At 37.3% G+C, this 18,844-nt stretch overlaps 1 protein-coding gene across 3 annotated transcripts in view; it reads right to left on the minus strand.

Annotated features, from left to right (window-relative positions):
* The window catches only part of HMCN1 (hemicentin 1), a 541,857-nt gene that overhangs the window by 137,008 nt on the left and 386,005 nt on the right, over positions 1–18,844 (minus strand). For all 3 annotated transcript variants that reach the window (XM_010853073.1, XM_010853072.1, XM_010853074.1), the window contains exons 50-56: positions 16,878–17,051; positions 15,003–15,116; positions 13,808–13,953; positions 9,272–9,422; positions 8,051–8,245; positions 5,620–5,733; positions 1,139–1,326 (exon numbers count right to left, since the gene is read on the minus strand). In XM_010853073.1, coding sequence (XP_010851375.1) covers positions 1,139–1,326; positions 5,620–5,733; positions 8,051–8,245; positions 9,272–9,422; positions 13,808–13,953; positions 15,003–15,116; positions 16,878–17,051 — 1,082 coding nt within the window. The remainder of the gene's footprint in view (positions 1–1,138; positions 1,327–5,619; positions 5,734–8,050; positions 8,246–9,271; positions 9,423–13,807; positions 13,954–15,002; positions 15,117–16,877; positions 17,052–18,844) is intronic.

Genomic DNA, 18,844 nt, shown 5'->3' on the forward strand with positions numbered 1-18,844 from the left:
CGTGCCAGAGCCCAGCTAAGATCAGCAGAGCCACTAAATTCAACCCATAGTATGTAGACACTTGAGTAAGCCTTGCCCAAACCAGAAATCACCCGTTCAACCAGAAGGCTTGTGAGCTGAATAAATCCCTATTGTTTTAAGCTGTTCGAAGTGGTTTGTTTTACATAGCAAAGAGTTAATATAGTAGCTATGTTTTTAAATTATGCAGACATTTCTATCGATCTACATATCTTTTAGCTCTAGCCAACAGAAATATTTAAGCATTTAGTTAGAGGTTGTATGTTTAGAAGATACTTAGAGAATTCAAGATTATTTATAAGCAGTGAATCGCATACTTTTTTTTTTTTTTAATAACTCCATGAGATATGTTCTGGGTTGGATTCCTTGATGCTTAAATTCTTGGGCCTACAGAACATCATTAATATGTTCGAGAAATAATTTCTTAAGTTGTGTCCTAACAAAAGAGTTGGTGTTATTTCTACAAGTACCTATCTTTCTTTTAGGACACTTGAAAAAAATAAGACATACCCATTAGTGCATAGTAATTCAGGATATTTATATGGTTTCCATTATTATCAACTCTTTGCCAACAGAGGACAAATTTTAATCTACACAGAACTTTATACCATCTAGAATATTATCAACAGAAATATACAATAAAAAGATTATAATAATTCACTTATAATTTTATTTTTAACACAGAGGCCATATTACAGTAAATTTAGGTGTATGTGTGTTGAATGTACAGATGAATTCTGGAAATATTCACATAAAACTGTTAACAGTCGTCACCAGTGACAATGAGAAAAGAATGAGGAAGAATAATTGTATTTTATATGCTTTTTATGATGTGTTTTTTTCATAAATGGGGACTGAAGCCCACCAGGCTCCTCTGTCCATGGGATTCTCCAGGCAAGAATACTGGAGTGGGTAGCCTATCCCTTCTCCAGGGGATCTTCCTGACCCAGGAATCGAACCGGGGTCTCCTGCATTGCAGGCAGATTCTTTACCAGCTGAGCTACCAGGGAAGTCCACAAATATTTATAAACCAGTACAAATTATTTTTAAAAGCAAAAAGTCAGTGATTATAAAATACAAAGTCAAATAGCTATTTTAAAATTAGATTGTTTACTGTTACCTGAAGAATTCTCCCACTAGATAGAAATTTATGACGCTCATCTTCTAGCAAGGGCTGCCCATCTTTTTGCCAGGAACTCCGTGGTGTGGGACTGCCACTGGATGAACACTCCATCAGCACACTCTTGTTCACCAGCACGGTGACCTCTTCAGGGAGATCACCATTTGCTCCCTTGATAACTGGTGGCACTAATAAGTGATTGAAACAAAGAGAAAAGACAGGAAGCAAAGTCCTTTCTAAATTATTCTAACTTTATGACAATTTTTAAAAGTTTGGGATAAGAAAGAAGCAAAAGTTGAAGAAGAATCTATGATCCTGATGTAACATTTTACATTAATAAATTAGGGTGCTGATAAAAATTATGTGAATTTGGGTTTATTTTTTTCTTCCCCACCTATCCTGGACTTCCAAAGTTTGCTTCCCATTTAGGTTAACACTGATTATTAACTTTCCGCACCACCCTCACAGACTTCCCTCCCCACCCTTAGGTCACATTATAATTTTCTTTTTTTTTTTTAATCTCTGATCCCAGGTTGATGAGGGTGGGTGCAGAAAGCAATGATGAAGCCAAGTAGCTCCAACTTCAATGTTTGACTGTCTATCACACCCCTCCCCATGGTGGAAATGTCTAATGTTCTCTGTTTCCCATGGGCCCAAAATACCACCCAACCACTGTTTCTCTTATTCTCATACTTAAGGAAAGGACTAAATACATTTGACATGTGTTCCCACATATCCTTTCTCACCATCTCAAGGGATGGCAGTTCACTACCATGGAAGGTAGTGAACCCTAGTTGACCCCTCTTGGTTTCCTGACTGCATTTTTCACCTATTCTAAGACTTGCTCCATCAATCTTGTCCCTTCCTCCCATCTGCACACACACGAGAAACTTTAACCTGTCCCTGTCTGTTGGAGCATTTTCCTTCAACTATAAGCAAGTTCAAAACTCTCTGAAAGATATTATTTCAAACAAGCTGTTATCCTACAACTCAATTTCATGTCTTCCTGCCTTTTCAAAATCTCCTAAGTGTAGTCTATATTTGTTTCCTTTTCTATCTGATTATTTGCTCAGTATATATCCTTCTGTTCTGTGGTTGAGTACCACACCATACTAAAAAAAAAAAAATTGATCTTTTGAATTTCACCAATGATTTTTTAGTTTCAAAGCCAAATGACCTTTTTTAGTTTTCATTTCCTTAAATTTGCTTTGTTCATAGTGATGCTTCCTAAAGCCCACTTGACTTTGTACTCCAGGATGTCTGGCTCTAGGGGAGTGATCACAACATCATGGTTATCTGGGTCATGAAGATCTTTTTTATACAGTTTTTCTGTGTATTCTTGCCACCTCTTCTTAATATTTTCTGCTTCTGTTAGGTCCATATCATTTCTGTGCTTAATTGTGCCCATCTTTGCATGAAAATTTCCCTTGGTATCTCTAATTTTCTGGAAGAGATCTCTAGTCTTTCCCATTCTATTGTTTTCCTCTATCTCTCTGCACTGATCACTTAGGAAGGCTTTCTTATCTCTACTTGCTATTATTTGGAACTCTGCATTCAAATGGGTATATATCTCTTTTCCTTTGCCTTCAGGTTCTCGTCTTTTCTCAGCTATTTGTAAGGCCTCCTCAGACAACCATTTTGCATTTTGTATGTCTTTTTATTGGTGATGGTCTTGATCCCTGCTTCCTGTACAATGTCACAAACCTCCATCCATAGTTCTTCAGGCACTCTGTCTATCAGATCTAATCCCTTGAATCTATTTGTCACTTCCACTGTATAAGTGTAAGGGATTTGATTTAGGTCATACCTGTATCAAAGGTGTAGTGGTTTTCCCTACTTTCTTCAATTTAAGTCCAAATTTTTCAATAAGGAGTTCATGATCTGAGCCACAGTGAGCTCCTGGGAATTCCAGCTGAGCTATTTCAAACCTTAAAAGATGATTCTGTGAAAGTGCTGCACTCAATATGCCAGCAAATTTGGAAAACTCAGCAATGGCCACAGGACTGGAAAAGGTCAGTTTTCATTCCAATCACAAAGAAAGGCAATGCCAAAGAAAGTTCAAACTACCTCACAATTGAACTCAACTCACATGCTAGCAAAGTAATGCTCAAAATTCTCCAAGCTAGGATTCAACAGTATATGAACCAAGAACTTCCAGTTGTTCAAGCTGGATTTAGAAGAGGCAGAAGAGCCAGAGATCAAATTGCCAACATCCATTGGATCACTGAAAAACAAGACAGTTCCAGAAAAAACATCTATTTCTGCTTTACCGACTACACCAAAGCCTTTGACTGTATGGATCACAACAAACTATGGAAAATTCTTAAACAGATGGGAATACCAGACCACCTCTTGAGAAATCTGTATGCAGATCAAGAAGCAACAGTTAGAGCCCTACATGGAACAATGAACTGTTTCCAAATTGGGAAAGGAGTACGTCAAGGCTGTATACTGTCACTCTGTTTATTTAACTTATATGCAGAGTAGATCATGTGAAATGCTGGGCTGGATGAAGCACAAGCTGGAATCAAGATTGCTGAGAGAAATAATAACCTAAGATACATAGGGGACATCACCCTTGTGGCAGAAAGCGACGAAGGACTAAAGAGCCTCTTGGTGAAAGTGAAAGAGGAGAGTGAAAAAGCTGGCTTAAAACTCAATGTTCAGAAAACTGAACGTTGGCATTCGGTCCTATCACTTCATGGCAAACAGATGGGGAAAGAGTGACAGATTTTCTTTTCTTGGGCTCCAAAATCACTCCAGATGGTGACTGTAGCCATTAAATAAAAAGACACCTACTCCTTGAAAGAAAAGTTATGACCAACCTAGACAGCATATTAAAAAGCAGAGATATTACTTTGCTGACAAAGGTCCGTCTAGTCAAAGCTATGATTTATCCTGTGGTCATGTATGAATGTGAGAGTTGGACTATAAAGAAAGCTGAGCACCTTAGAATTGATGCTTTGCAACTGTGGTGTTGGAGAAGACTCTTGAGAGTCCCTTGGAATGCAAGGAGTTCAAACCAATCCATTGTAAAGGAAATCAGTCCTGAATACTCATTGGAAGGACTGATGCTGAAGCTGAATCTCCAATACTCTGGTCACCTGATGCAAAGAACTGACTCATTGGGAAAGACCCTGATGCTGGGAAAGATTGAAGGCAGGAGGAGAAGGGGACGACAGAGGATGAGATGGTTGAATGGTATCACTGACTTGATGGACATGAGTTTGTACATCTCCGGGAGTGGGTGATGGACAGGGAAGCCTGGCGTGCTGCAGTCCATGGGGTCGCAGAGTCAGACATGACTGAGCAACTGAACTGAACTGAAATTTGCTTTAGCATTCCATACTAAACCCACTTCTTGATAACATTTTCTATGCCTTGGATTCTATGATTTCATAGGTTACATAAACTCCTCAGATTGTTGCTCCTCTAATTTACTTTCTTTGTCTTGTCTCCTACTTGTAAATGATGCTACAATGATCTTCTTGATCTTCTACTCTATCTATAACACTTTCTGTTGAAAAATCTCATGCCTCTGAATATCACTTGTTTGTGTACAACTTTCAAACCTATATTCTTAGTTCAAATCTCCCTCCTGTGTTTTAGTTCCATATTTCCAATGTCTCTTTCAACATCTTCCTGAGTATCTTGGTACCATGCTAAATTCGACATATCCAAAACAACACTGATTTCATTCTTCTCAAGTCATGTTGTTTCCCTAAATCTTCTATTTTTATTACTCTTTCTATAATTTTCTCAATCACACAGGACAAAAATCTGTTTCATCTTATACTCTTGGATAAGTGCCTACCGCTTCATATAACCTAATCACTTCCTCTATAAAAACTTTCATACCAACTGATTCCTATACATTCCCACTGCTACTTCTCTAGCTTATCTCCTTCTAATGAAAACATCTACTTTTTTCCTGCTTCTACTACCATCCCCTCTCTTTTCCCTTAAAGGTACAATACTTCTACTCTCAGTCCATGCATTCATAACATGTCTGTGTTCCAAGGGTGGACATATAAATTATGCTTTAGCAGTGAGGCCTCTTGGCCTCTGTAATTGGTTCAGATATGGATATGTGACTCATGTTTGGCCAATTAAAGCCACGGAGATCCAATTTTAGGATTTCAGTTGTAAATACTGGGAAAGAAAAGCAAGCCAAGATAAAGTTCAGTGGATCTCTTCTGAGTCACAGAAGTTAGACATGATTGCTGCCTGGGAGTTTTCAGGTTCATGGATCAGTGATTCTCTCTCTCTCTCTTTAAAAATTTAAGCCAGTTTCTTATTTGATAGTTCAGGCGTACTAACTAAGGTGCTCTCAATTTGTATACGACAATTCCCTGGGAGAATTATCAGTTTCTGATTATGTCTCTAAAATGCTGAGTGTGACATCATGCAAACATTAGTCCCTCAAAAGACTTTTGAGTGAAAGAATGCATCATAAACAAAAAAGAAACAAACAAACTCACAGAGTACACGAACGTCATACTGAAGGGAATCTTCTCCAGCCTCGTTCACAGCCACACACATGTATCTCCCAGCATCTTCTACTTTAGCCCGAGGAATTTGTAACACTCGCCCTCCTGAAAACAGATCCCAATACATATGTTTACTTCTCTAAATCTTAGAGTGAAAGTGGTCATAAACAGAGATATAACTTTTCAGGTCTAATGACTTCCTTACATTTTCTTTTAAGGCTCTTCATCCAGTGTTCCAGTGTTAACCCCACATACCACATTTATACCAAACAGTGCATTACTGAAAAGTGACCCAGCATATAAATGAGACCTCCTGAGAACTAAAGAGCTTGCGTAGATTTTCCTCAAGGGAGGAATGTTGCTCTATGCCCTGCTCTTGTTCCATGTGGAATGCTGTTATGTGGTGACTTCTTGCTTTTACATAAAATTCTAAACACATGTGAGAGGAGCCCAGCAGGTCACCAAGAGTCAGACATGACATACTGACTAAAGGATAACAAACAACAACAACAAAAGAAGTTTACACTGTTGGAGACAAGGACTGATTTGAGCAAATAATAGCCAAGGATATAACAGGTATAAAGTATACCATTATACATATGATTTTCAAAGAATAATATATTTTCAAACTTTTCATGATGGTGTAATTTCAAACAGAGAAAAGTCACAATATTTATATAAAATTTTATCTATATTTATCAAGTATTTATATTTCAATACATTAGTTTGAGTTCTGTCATATATATGTACATATTAAGTTTTATTTATATATATATAAATATATAATACTCTCAAATGATTTAGAAAAAGATTACATATATATATATAAAATTTGAGAGCAAATTGTTAACATGTTTCCCCTTTACCCCTAAATACTCACAAATCTGTATTTCATAAAACAAGGATAATCCCTATATAATGATAGCATCCAGGCCCATCACTTCATGGCAAATAGATGGGGAAACAGTGGAAACAGTGGCTGATTTTATTTTTATGGGCTCCAAAATAGTGCAGATGGTGATTGCACCCATGAAACTAAAAGACGCTTACTCCTTGGAAAGAAAGTTATGACCAACCTAGACAGCATATTAAAAAGAAGAGACATTACTTTGCCAACAAAGGTCCATCTAGTCAAGGCTATGGTTTTTCCAGGGGTCATGTATGGATGTGAGAGTTGGACTGTGAAGAAAGCTGAGTGACAAAGAATTGATGTTTGTGAACTGTGGTGTTGGAGAAGACTTTTGAAAGTCCTTGGACTGCAAGGAGATCCACCCAGTAAGGAGAACAGTCCTGTGTGTTCATTGGAAGGACTGTTGTTGAAGCTGAAACTCCCATACTTTGGCCATCTGATGCAAAGAGCTGACTCATTGAAAAGCCCCTGATGCTGGGAAAGATTGAGGGCAGGAGGAGAAGGGGACGACAGAAGATGAGATGGTTGGATGGCATCACTGACTCGATGGACATGGGTTTGGGTGGACTCTGGGAGTTGGTGGATGGACAGGGAGGCCTGGCGTGCTGTGGTTCATGGGGTCGCAAAGAGTCGGATACGACTGAGCGATTGAACTGAACTGAATGATAGTATAATGATCAATATGTAGAATCAAGAAAAAAACTACTATTGAACCAGAGTCTATATTCAAATTTCATTATTATTATACTATCTTTTATATCTATTTTTTTCCTAAGCTCAGATCCAATATAGGATCACATAGTATATCTGGTCATCATTTCTATTTAGTCTCTTTTTTTTACTCCAAGGTTCTTTTATTTGAGATAAAGTTTACATACAGTGGAGGGCACTGGACTTTAAATGTATAGTTTGATAAATTTTGACAAGCCTATTTGAATGTTTGCTAAAAGTAAATAGAAGCCTTGAAAATATTATTATTCCACAATTTAAACATCTCTTTTTCCATCATAAACCATGTAATAACTGAAATATCTTAAACTAATAATCTTTATGATTGATTTATGAGAAATGCATTTAATAACTGAGTAGTAACTATTTGCAAATATACTTTAGAATTTATCATTAATAATGTACAGAAACAGAGCTGATTATTTCATCATACTATATAGAAAAATGGAGGCACTTGGAGCCAAAGACTTTAACTTGATAGAATGACCATAGTATATCTGACAATTAAAGGTGTTCTATCCTACGTCAAATTTTCAGCCTAGACTCTCCTAGCTTGAAGGTACATAGATACCAGTGGCCATAAAATCAATCAATTCGACTGGTCTTATGGAGAAGGGCAAGGCTCCCCACTCCAGTATTCTGGCCTGGAGAATTCTATGGACTGTATAGTCCATGGGGTCACAAAGAGTCGGACACGACTGAGTGACTTTCACTTCACTTCAATAAATGAAAAGTACATCTGACAGAGATTCAGATTTTCACCCTCTTCCTAGCAGTGTTTACCTGGCAAAATCAGTACTCTCTCACTTGAGGTGAGAGGGTGGCCATCTTTATACCACGTCAGTGTAGGCGCGGGAGCAGCGTTAGTCTCACAATAGAGAGAGATGGGATTGTTGATGATCACGTCCTTGGCTTCACCTCTCCTGCCAGTATCCACCCTGTTTCCTATTTCCCAGAGCTTCTGGAAACTTGGAGGAACTACAGAGGAAAGACATGAAATTTTGGACTCATGGAAATGACAGTGTCAATCCATTAAAGAAAGAGCTTGGCTCGTATTTTCACAAGAGCGATTTGTACATGTAATAAATTAGACAATGTGAAAATATTTTCAAGTACTTATACACCTACCAACTCGGCCCATAGCTAAAATAAAAAGTAGCAGACCGAAGTCAGAACCGGTTCTCCAGTGAAAAAGCAAGAGTATGGAGCTCAGAATGTTGTGCTCATGTTCTGCTTGCCATTCCTGTTCAAAGGATCTAGCACTTAGAAGATAGATTGTCCTGCTCTTAGGAAGGACCTACTCTTAATATAATAAACATGGCTAAAGAATATGATCATAGCAGGGAAAACTAATTTCAAGAAACCATTAAAAAATATTGGCTCAATAGAGCATTTCCCAATGATTTGTCTTATTAAGAAAGCCAAAGAAGTTATGTAGCCAAGATTAAAAAGTGTATTAACAAAAATAAAGAGACATTCTCAAAGTCTTCTGGGTGAGAACCGTGAACTAAGAAAATAATTTATCTTATTTAGTATTCACAGTTCTACAAGGCGTTAATTTTAAAAGTGAAGAAAAAGGGGCTTAAAATATGTAGGTAACCCACCAAGTCACAAAGCTTGAAGGAGCCTAAGTCATCAGATTCCAAGTCTTACTACTTTAAAATCTGATATACTGTTACTCTGGCATTCTGATAAACTTTACAATATAACGTTAGGGGAAAGCTAATGTAACAGAGAAGTATGTATTGGGTGATTCCAATTTATAAATAACATACAGATTTACAAAAATATATCAAAAGGAAACACACAAAAATAGCAGAAGTAACCCTGAATGACAGGATTATTTTCTGCTTTGTTATTTTTTTGAGACTAAGTTTTCAATAATGAATTTATATTATTATCAACAGAAAAAAAAATACTAAAGCAAACCAAGGCAAATCTCTTTGTCATTGCTTTGCCAAATCATACAAATGAAATTACATTTACTAAGCATATTAGTATTACCTTGTATATTCACATCAAAATCCAGCTCATCTTCACCTGCAACATTAGATGCCACACACGTGTATCGTCCAGTGTCCGATATTTGAGCCTCCTTGATTTGAAGTGTGTGTCCACCCGCAGCAATGGTAACATGATCATCTGATTTAAGGGGCTGTAATTCAATTATAATAATGTTATCATTAAGTACTCCAATAAATCCTCTAGGGGGCCATGCAGTTGAGAGTTTTTATGATTCTTTAACAAAAATTAAAATGTAGGTCAAATAGAAATACCCAAGACAACAATAACTTAATTTACTTTGAATAAGCTGATTATTTTTGAGCAATCATGTCTTTATTTATTGAAAATTGTAGTTCATGTAGTATATATCTGTGCTAGGTATTTCTGGGTGGTGCATTTATAAACTATTTATGATGAAAAATGTTCTTAAGGTATCATATCTATGTTGGAAAAAAAAAATGACTTCAGCTGATCCCACAGTGTAGTGAAGCATCTCTTATTATTTTATAGCAAATCTAGAGTTTTTTAAAGAAAGATTGAAGACATTAGCATAGCCTGATTAGATTTAAAAATCACTATTGCTCATTCAGAAACATCTTTACTTAATAAATGAAAAAATTTAACCTTGAGATATTTATATTATGAGGGTTTACTGATAACATTAGCTACATTTAATAGGACATTTCTCATCTTTTAAACATTCTGTATATACTAAATTCCCTCTTATTTCTTGAAAATTTTAGTTCTTGGCTCACTGTTACTCCTTCCAATGATTTTTCTCATAATTCTTGGTGGTTTCAAAGCCCACATAGACAGCCATCCAATGCTTTGTGCTCTCAGCTCCTTGAATCTTTTTAATTTTTTTGGTCCCAACCCTCTCTCAGTCACTCAATAGGAGAGTTATACCTAGAACTTGATAATTATCAATAATCACACCTCTTCATAATCTCAGTTTCAAGTTCTCACCTTCTGACCACCACCTCTTAACTTTCTAACTCATTTGCTATAGCATCCCAACTCCCATAATTTTTTGTTGCCACAGGAGGACCCAAAATTCACTGAACTTGCAATCTTTTCACAATCACTCACTCTCCTCCTGATTCAGAGAAGGTCTATTATGGCAATCACTCCTTGCATAAACTTGCATTAAAAAAAAATCAACTCCTTTCACCTTCTCCCTTTATTTTATTTGCCTAGCAAAACCCTAACCTTGATTGATACCAGTCTCTGTCCATTCTCTACATCCCTGGGTCTACGCCAGTAACTGTCCTCTCTCACGTGCGTCATCATCAGTTGCTTTGTGCCCACTGCATGATTTCAGTCAGCATACAACAGTATAATTTCCGCATTAAAAACACTTCATTAGACTGCAGCCTAACTCCATATTTTTCTATTCTCTTTTATAGCCAGCGACTTTAAAAAGTTTTCTACATTTTCTGTCTCCATTTCTCTCCATCTCTTCTTGAATCCTGCAATAAGACTTTTATCATTTCTACTTGACTAAAACGATATTGTCAAGGTCATCAGTGACATCCATGTGGCTCAATTTATTGGTCAGTTTCTCAGGCTTTATTTTACTTGATCAGGGGTATTTAACACAGTTTAACTTGTCTTAATTTTGACAACTCTATTTCCTTATCTTTTGGGACACTTCACTCCCTGCCACACAACCTCTACATGGAGGAGCTCCCCAGGGCTTAAATCCTCGGACCTCTTCTCTTTCCACCTAATCTCACTCTCCCATAGATCTCATGCAAAGCTTGTGACTTATCTCTTTCCCTCACATCCTTCTATCACCTTCATCCAAACAACCAACTTCTATCTCTTGGACAATGGCAATAGATTCATTTCTGGACTTCCTCTTTCTTCAACCAGTAAAGAAGCCAGTGCAATCTTTTAAAAATCTTTTAAGTCAGTTCATTTCACTCCTGTGTTCAAAAATCTCCAGAGGCTTTCCATCAGTATAAGGCCCACAGATCTGTAAGCACTATAATCTGCGCCTGTGTGCTGTCGCTCAGTCCTGTCTGCCTCTTTGCGACCCCGTGGACTGTAGCCCGTCAGGCTCCTCTGTCCATGGGATTCTCCAGGCAATAATACCGGAGTTGGGCTGCAATTTCCTTCTCCAAGGGATCTTCCCAACCCAGGGCCTGAACCTGCATCTCCTGCATGGACAGGCAGATTCCTCTTCTTTTAAATCTATTTATTTTAATTAGAGGCTAATTACTTTACAATATTGTACTGGGTTTGCCATACATCAACATGAATCCGCCACGGGTGTACACGTGTTCCCAATCCTGAACCCCGCTCCCCAGGCAGATTCTTTACCACTGTGCCACCTTAGCTCTTAGTATGATCTGACCCTCCGTTAATCTTTTGCTCTCACCTTCCTTTGTGTCTCCATTGATCGCTGCACTGCAGCCAAATGCCTCAGGCCCTCTGTCCCTTGCCAGTCTCTCTAGAATATTTTCCTCTCAGATATCTTATGTCTGCTTCCTTCAGTTTCTTTGAGTTCAGCTTAAATATCACCTTCTCAGTGAGGTCTTCCCTAGATAAATAGGAGATCATACTCCTCATACTTCCTATTCTTTCTGAATTTTCTCTGTAAAATTCACCCTTAAGCACTGTGTGCTTACTTTTTGTTTAGTTTCCTCCCCACCCCCTAAACTCTACAAAAGCAAAGAATTTTTTTTGTCTCCTTTCCTTCATAGTGGTATCACCTGGATCTGAAATAGTGTTTGGCAAATACTATATGCTCAATAAATAATTTGGGATGCAATGAACCATTATTAACATCACATATAAAAATAGTATAATTTAAACTTTCCATGTCAAAGAAAAATTTCAGAGCATGAATAAACAAATACATAGATTCTATCAAAACTTATAGTGGTTAATGCTGCTGATATTGTTGGTGGCTTTTCTCAAAAACACTGTTTTCTTCAAGCAGTGTTGCTTATCTGACAAATAAACTAGCAGAAGGAATGATATGGAAGATAAACCAAAAACCAGTATTTTTTGTACACATTTTAGGGGACCAATTGCAAATCCTGAAAAATTTAGCAGTTTAACTAAAGCATCATAATAGGATCAATTTCAGTCTGGATGTGAAACCAGTTTAACTGTTCATTAAGAAACTTAAGAAAAACTGCCCTATTCCTAGTAAAATGTGAGATTTTGTCAAATTTTTATGTGTATATATGTATATGTGTGCATGTGTATAAAATGCAAGGAATGAAAAGGTTTGAGGTAAAATTAAAAATAAAATAATAACATTTCAAAAGAGAAAGGAATTATTTGATTCCAAGCAAACTCATATAGAATTGATATTGTTCATAAAGTGTGTTTGTAGTCAGAAAAGAAACTGTAAACAGAACTTGGTGGGAGTTCCATATTTTTTCCTTTTGCAATGGCTTCCAGATGAAATTTGCTTATTTTATAAGAGATGATTTTTTTTTCTGGCCACCAGGATTGCAAAATCCATCTGTGATATGAAAAAATAAATCTATATCTTTCTGCATCTTAAATTATGACTCTGACCTGAACATCTACAATTGGAATTTGACTCACTATTTAGTTGATTATGTGTAAAACAGGACAAACATCAGCTTAGCTATGTCACATCTGTATTAAGTAGAGTGTTAACGGCAACTAAAAAAAACACCCTATTTTGGTCTTAAAAACACTAGCACATGTTTTTAAAATGCATAGAAGTAAGTAAGTTGAATGAGAAATAGTGCGTCGTCTGAAAGTCAGATTACATAATTGAAGGATGTGTCTTTCCATGGCCCCAGTTACCTGTATTGGGCACTTTATCATCATATTTAGCTTTTTTCCTTCATCTTGAAATGTTAGCAATATTACCCTTTTGAAAACGAGTTAAAAGTGTTTAGAGAAAGTTCTGAATAAACTTCAGTTCAGTTCAGTTGCTCAGTCGTGTCCGACTCTTTGCGACCCCATGAATTGCAGCATGCCAGACCTCCCTGTCCATCACCAACTCCCGGAGTTCACTCAGACTCACGTCCATCGAGTCACTGATGCCATCCAGCCATCTCATCCTCTGTCGTCCCCTTCTCCACTTGCCCCCAATCCCTCCCAGCATCAGAGTCTTTTCCAATGAGTCAACTCGTCGCATGAGGTGGCCAAAGTACTGGAGTTTCAGCTTAGTACCTGTGTTATACCGATCATTCTAATCTGACTCGGCACTGTTTTTGTGTTTCTTCTCCACAGTTTGAAAAACCACAGAGCACAAAAATCATTCACCAGTGGGAAGGTGGCTGGATTTTCAAAGACAACTGCTAGTGTATGTTAAAACGGTCCTTCAAACTTTTTAGTGATGAAATTAATATTAAAATTGTTGAATATGGTTCAATTTTTGTGTGTGTTTTTGCAATTTTATACTCTAGGAGCGTGGGATTGTTCTAATTTTAAGGTCACATTGATTCTCTGAGTTACCTGTGTCTGGGTGTTTTGTTTTTTAATTTAATTGACCATTTTAGTCTATAAAAAACCATCAACAAAAGAAAAAACTTGACTGGCCTGTCCATCCTTGTACCAGCTGAGAGATGCAGAAGGAATTGCATAGGCTTCACACTCCAAGGTCAGTGTGTTGTTTACTTTGATCTTCACTTCTCTAGGGGAAAGACCTGGCCCCAGGAGGTCCCCTTTATTGATTATGGGTGGAACTGCATAAACACAAATATTAAAATATTAAACATTAGTTCTTTAACTTTTCAGAGTTTTTTTCTATTTTAATTTTTTTATAATGTTGTGCAACCATTAGCACAATCTCTGAACTGAACTGAACTGAATCTTATTTTATTTTGGTCAGGCCACATAGCCTGTGGGATCTTAGTTCCCTGGCCAGGGGTTGAACCTGTGCCCTCTGCAGTGGAAACGTGGAGTCTTAACCACTGGACTGACAGGGAGGTCCCAACATTAGCTCTTAAAATGGAATGCCATGGAAATCACAACGAGAACCACTTAAGAAAACAAGGAAATCACTTAGGCACTTGCTATGCTCTCCTTTCATCAAGGACCCAACTGAGCATTTTATGAAACGGCAGTGTTCAGACAGAGAATGTGGAGAAAGTTTTCTTTCTCCCCTCATCACTATAATACTGCCAGCGAGGTTACATGCTTCACAGAACAGTTAGTTTAGTTTGTTCTGGGTCCCCAAACACAGCCTGAGTATAACCCATAAAATGCATTTTATTAGTTCCTAAGGGGAATTATTCAATGAACAAAAGATAATTAAAAAGATGCTTTTCCTTTTTAAAAAAAAATCAATTGTACTCCTTATTAACGGTACTATTCTTTTTTTTTTTTTAAATAAATCAGTGTACAGTGGATCAGCCCAAAGTCACTGACAAACTCATCTGAGGCTGCTGAATAGAGCATGTATATTTAAGGAACAGTTTTGAGCATGAAAGTACTTCTACACAGCAAAATTCAGAAGAGGGTAATTCACAAGAAAAAAAATAGAGGAACTTAAGAAAGTGCTACTGACAAGTTCTCCAAAATGTCAGTGAGCCGATTCAGTGGGCTTTTCACATCTTGAAGAAATTGAGGTCATGGGCACAATGTTTAATTCAACTTCCATCTTAATGAAGAGAGTTGCATAAGCGATCAACTTTAATGATGAATATAATTATGAACCCAGAATGAAAAACAGAATTGAAAAAGTTAGAAAACCTGGAGAAAACTTGGAACATAGTGTTCTTTCAGAACTTACTGTAGACCTTCACTTCATAATGCTTTATCATCTCCCCTGCCTCATTAGTGGCTACACAAGCGTATCTCCCAGCATCGTCCTCCTGTGCATTTAGGATCTGCAGAGTCCTGCCTCCTGAAAAGCAACAGAACACCAAAGAATCTCTGAAGTCACACTGGCAGTGGGGTTTGCACAAACCACAAGTTTTACTTGTGGTAAGTCTTACTATTAACCTATTTATTCTTCTCTATGCTGATTCTACAATAGACAAAAAAAGCTACAATACAGATGGACAAAATACAACATAGATTGGTAAGTCCTCAGTGCTCTGCTGTGCTAATGATGCTTCATGCTCATTCTGACCCTCCCCTGCCTCTTTGCACACACTGTAACTAAGGTTTTTATTTTTTTTTAGCATTTTTAAAATTAATTTATTTATTTTAATTGGAGGCTAACTGCTTTACAATATTGTGGTGGTTTTTTGCCATACATCAACATGAATCAGCCATGGGTGTACACATGTCTTTATAAACAGGTCTTCTGCTTTAGTTATCTTCTTTCTCTCATCTACCTGGCCTATCAGTAAAGACTGATTTTGCTAAAACAGCTTATTTAAATTTTTTTATTTGTTTGCTGTGCTGGCTCTTACTTGCTGCATGTGAACTCTAAGTTGCAGCATGTGGGATCTAGTTCCCTAAGGAGGAATCGAACCTGGGCCTCCTGCATTGGGACTGAGGAGTCAGCAACTGGACCAGCAGGGAAGTCCCTAAACACAGTTTTTCATTATAATTTTTCTTCCTAAAATTTTTCAATGATTTTCAATTGACTAAAGTATAAAGTCAAAACTCTTAAATCTAGGCATTCAAAACAAGACTCCAACGTACCTTTCTGATCTATGTCCTGCCTGCCCTCCTCCCTGACATATATACCTGTGAACACAGTCTAACTCAGGAGGGAGGTAAGGATTATGTTTATTATTGCCTGCATGTAGACAGGGCATTATTACCTTGTACTTTTCCCACACTCGTCATTCTGATGGATCTGAAATCTCCCCTAACTCATTTCCAACCAACAAAGTTCTATAACTTTCTCGAAGGTTTGTTTCAAGTTCTGGCTATGACAAACCATTTCATGACCACTTCAGCCTATGGTGGCCATTCCTTTTTTCATTATTATAAAACTTGTCACTACCTCATTTATTATGCTCTATGAGTACTGATAAAAAATTATCCTGTAAATGCCTGCCAATGCAAGAGATGTAGGTTCAATCCCTGGGACAGGAAGATTCCCTGGAGAAGGAAACGGAAGCCCACTCCAGTATTCTTACTTAGGAAGTCCCCATGGACAGAGAAGCTTGGTGGGCTATAGTCCACGAGGTTGCAAAGAGTCAGATATGACTTGGCAACTACACAACGTGACTATTCACAACCCATGATTATCCATGGATTCCTATTGTTAATGAACTTCCTTCCACATGTATTATCCCTACAAATTTCTTAAAGTTAGTGATCATACTTTTAAATGCTTTCTGTTTTCATACATACATATTTCCAAGTATTAATGAGGAATAACAAACTCTGTCAATCTAAATACTAACCTTCAAGGTTCAATTCAACAAGAAGTGAATTTCTACCCTTTTTGGTATTCCACATTATATTTAAGCAATTAATCACACTGTAGAATTTATTTATTTGCCTTTTATTTACTTTATTGGTCTTTCAAAAAGAAATTTTACTACCCTAGATTACAAGATTTAGAGATAAAATTAAAAAATTAGATAGCAATAGTACAACACCACGAACAATGTAAGTGTTTATATAAAAATAGCAATGATTCTGTTTTTTATACAAGTAGGTGGCACAAACACATCTTGGGTATCTGAAGTAAGCTAGTTACCTGGAAGAATACGGATATTTTGGTTGGATTCTAAAGGAGTTCCATTCTTAAACCAGGTGATGGTGGCTGGGGGATATGAATAAGCTTCGCAGACCAAAGATGTGGGGCTGTTAAGGATAACAGTGATGTCTTCAGGGCTGCCATCACCATCAACACCAGCAATTATAGGAGATACTGAAAAAGATTTAAAATTTAATCCAAGAAACAGACTCAGAAACTTCTTTATCTGCGCAGGAGGAGAGGACATATAAAAGGGAATCCTAACACACTGCAGTGTGGACAACCACGGAAACAGCAGTACAGGATATATGGAGGATGCAGAGTATCCAATCCAATCTAAGGTGCGGGGCTGTGAGAGGATTCTCATCAGGGATCACCTCAAGGGGCAGATTTCAAAGTCAGCCTCAAAGAACTGGTACTGGTTAGAAGATGAAAGAAAGGAGAGTAGTAGGAAGTGGAGCACATTGGGAGCAGAGTAGCATAAACAATGAGGAGCAAGCAGGAAATATACAGAGAATATAGAAAATATACAGAGTTTCGACTCAAAAGGGTCAGTTTAGAAGCAAGAGAATGATAGGTACACTTGTTCCATAAAAGATAATGAAAGCTTTTCTTTTTTTATTATTTTTTTACATTTAAATTTATTTATTTTAATTGGAGGCTAATTACTTTACAATATTGTATTGGTTTTGCCATACATCAACATGAATCTGCCACTACACTTGGTAAAGGCATGAGAAAGAACATCAAAAGAAAAAAAAGACAGAGACAGAGAAATTGGAAAACAAACTAAATGAAATAGGAGCACTGAATGTGAAATAGAAAAAGTGAAACACACTAGATAAAAGTAGAACATCGTCATATAGTCCTGTTGTTTTTAAACATGGTTGCTCATTAGAAACACATCTGGAGCTGTGGAGGAAAAAAAGCAATACCTGGGGATTTGTATTTTTCAAAAAAGCTTTCATATACATGTGTGTGTGTGTGTGTGTGTGTGTGTGTGTGTGTGTGTGCTCGTGAGCATGTACGCGCACTCAGTCATGTCTGACTTTTTGTGACCTCATGAACTATAGCCCGCCAGATTCCCCTGTCAATGAGATTTTCCAGGCAAGAATGCTGGAGTGGGTTGCCATTTCCTTCTCCAGTGAACTAAACTCATGTCTCTTACATCTTCTGCATTGGCAGGCAGACTTTTCACTGCTGAGCCACTTGGGAAGCCCATATATATATATACACATATATGTATATATGTGTGTGTATATACATATATACACACATATACACACACACACATATATATAGTATGTATAATATGTATTTTTTTAGAAAAATTATGAAATTTTGCCTAGTTAAAAAATTTATGACATTTTGATTCTATTTCTTTGAGTTAGTGTGAATAGAATGCTAGATTTCTAATTTATATTCACTCAAAATTTCGATATAGTTCCATGTGTTCTGGCATCTAGTATTACTGCTGAAAGTCTAAAAAAAATTATTATCTTGGTGATTAAAAACAGTTTGAATGATGTTTGAAACGTTAATCCAATTCTGAGAATATGCAGAAATATTATTTTGTAAAAAAAAATAATAATAATGAGGGCCTGCTCTGTGGTGTTGGAGAAGACTCTTGAGAGTCCCTTGGACTGCAAGGAGATCAAACCAGTCCATTCTGAAAGAGATCAGCCCTGGGATTTCTTTGGAAGGAATGATGCTGAAGCTGAAACTCCAGTACTTTGGCCACCTCATGCGAAGAGTTGACTCATTGGAAAAGACTCTGATGCTGGGAGGGATTGAGGGCAGGAGGAGAAGGGGACGACAGAGGATGAGATGGCTGGATGGCATCACTGACTCAATGGATGTGAGTCTGAGTGGACTCCAGGAGTTGGTGATGGACAGGGAGGCCTAGCGTGCTGCGATTCATGGGGTCGCAAAGAGTCGGACACGACTGAGCGACTGATCTGATCTGA

The sequence above is a fragment of the Bison bison genome, unplaced genomic scaffold, assembly GCF_000754665.1.
Source record: "Bison bison bison isolate TAMUID 2011002044 unplaced genomic scaffold, Bison_UMD1.0 scf7180017864322, whole genome shotgun sequence".
Classification (NCBI taxonomy): Eukaryota; Metazoa; Chordata; class Mammalia; order Artiodactyla; family Bovidae; genus Bison; species Bison bison.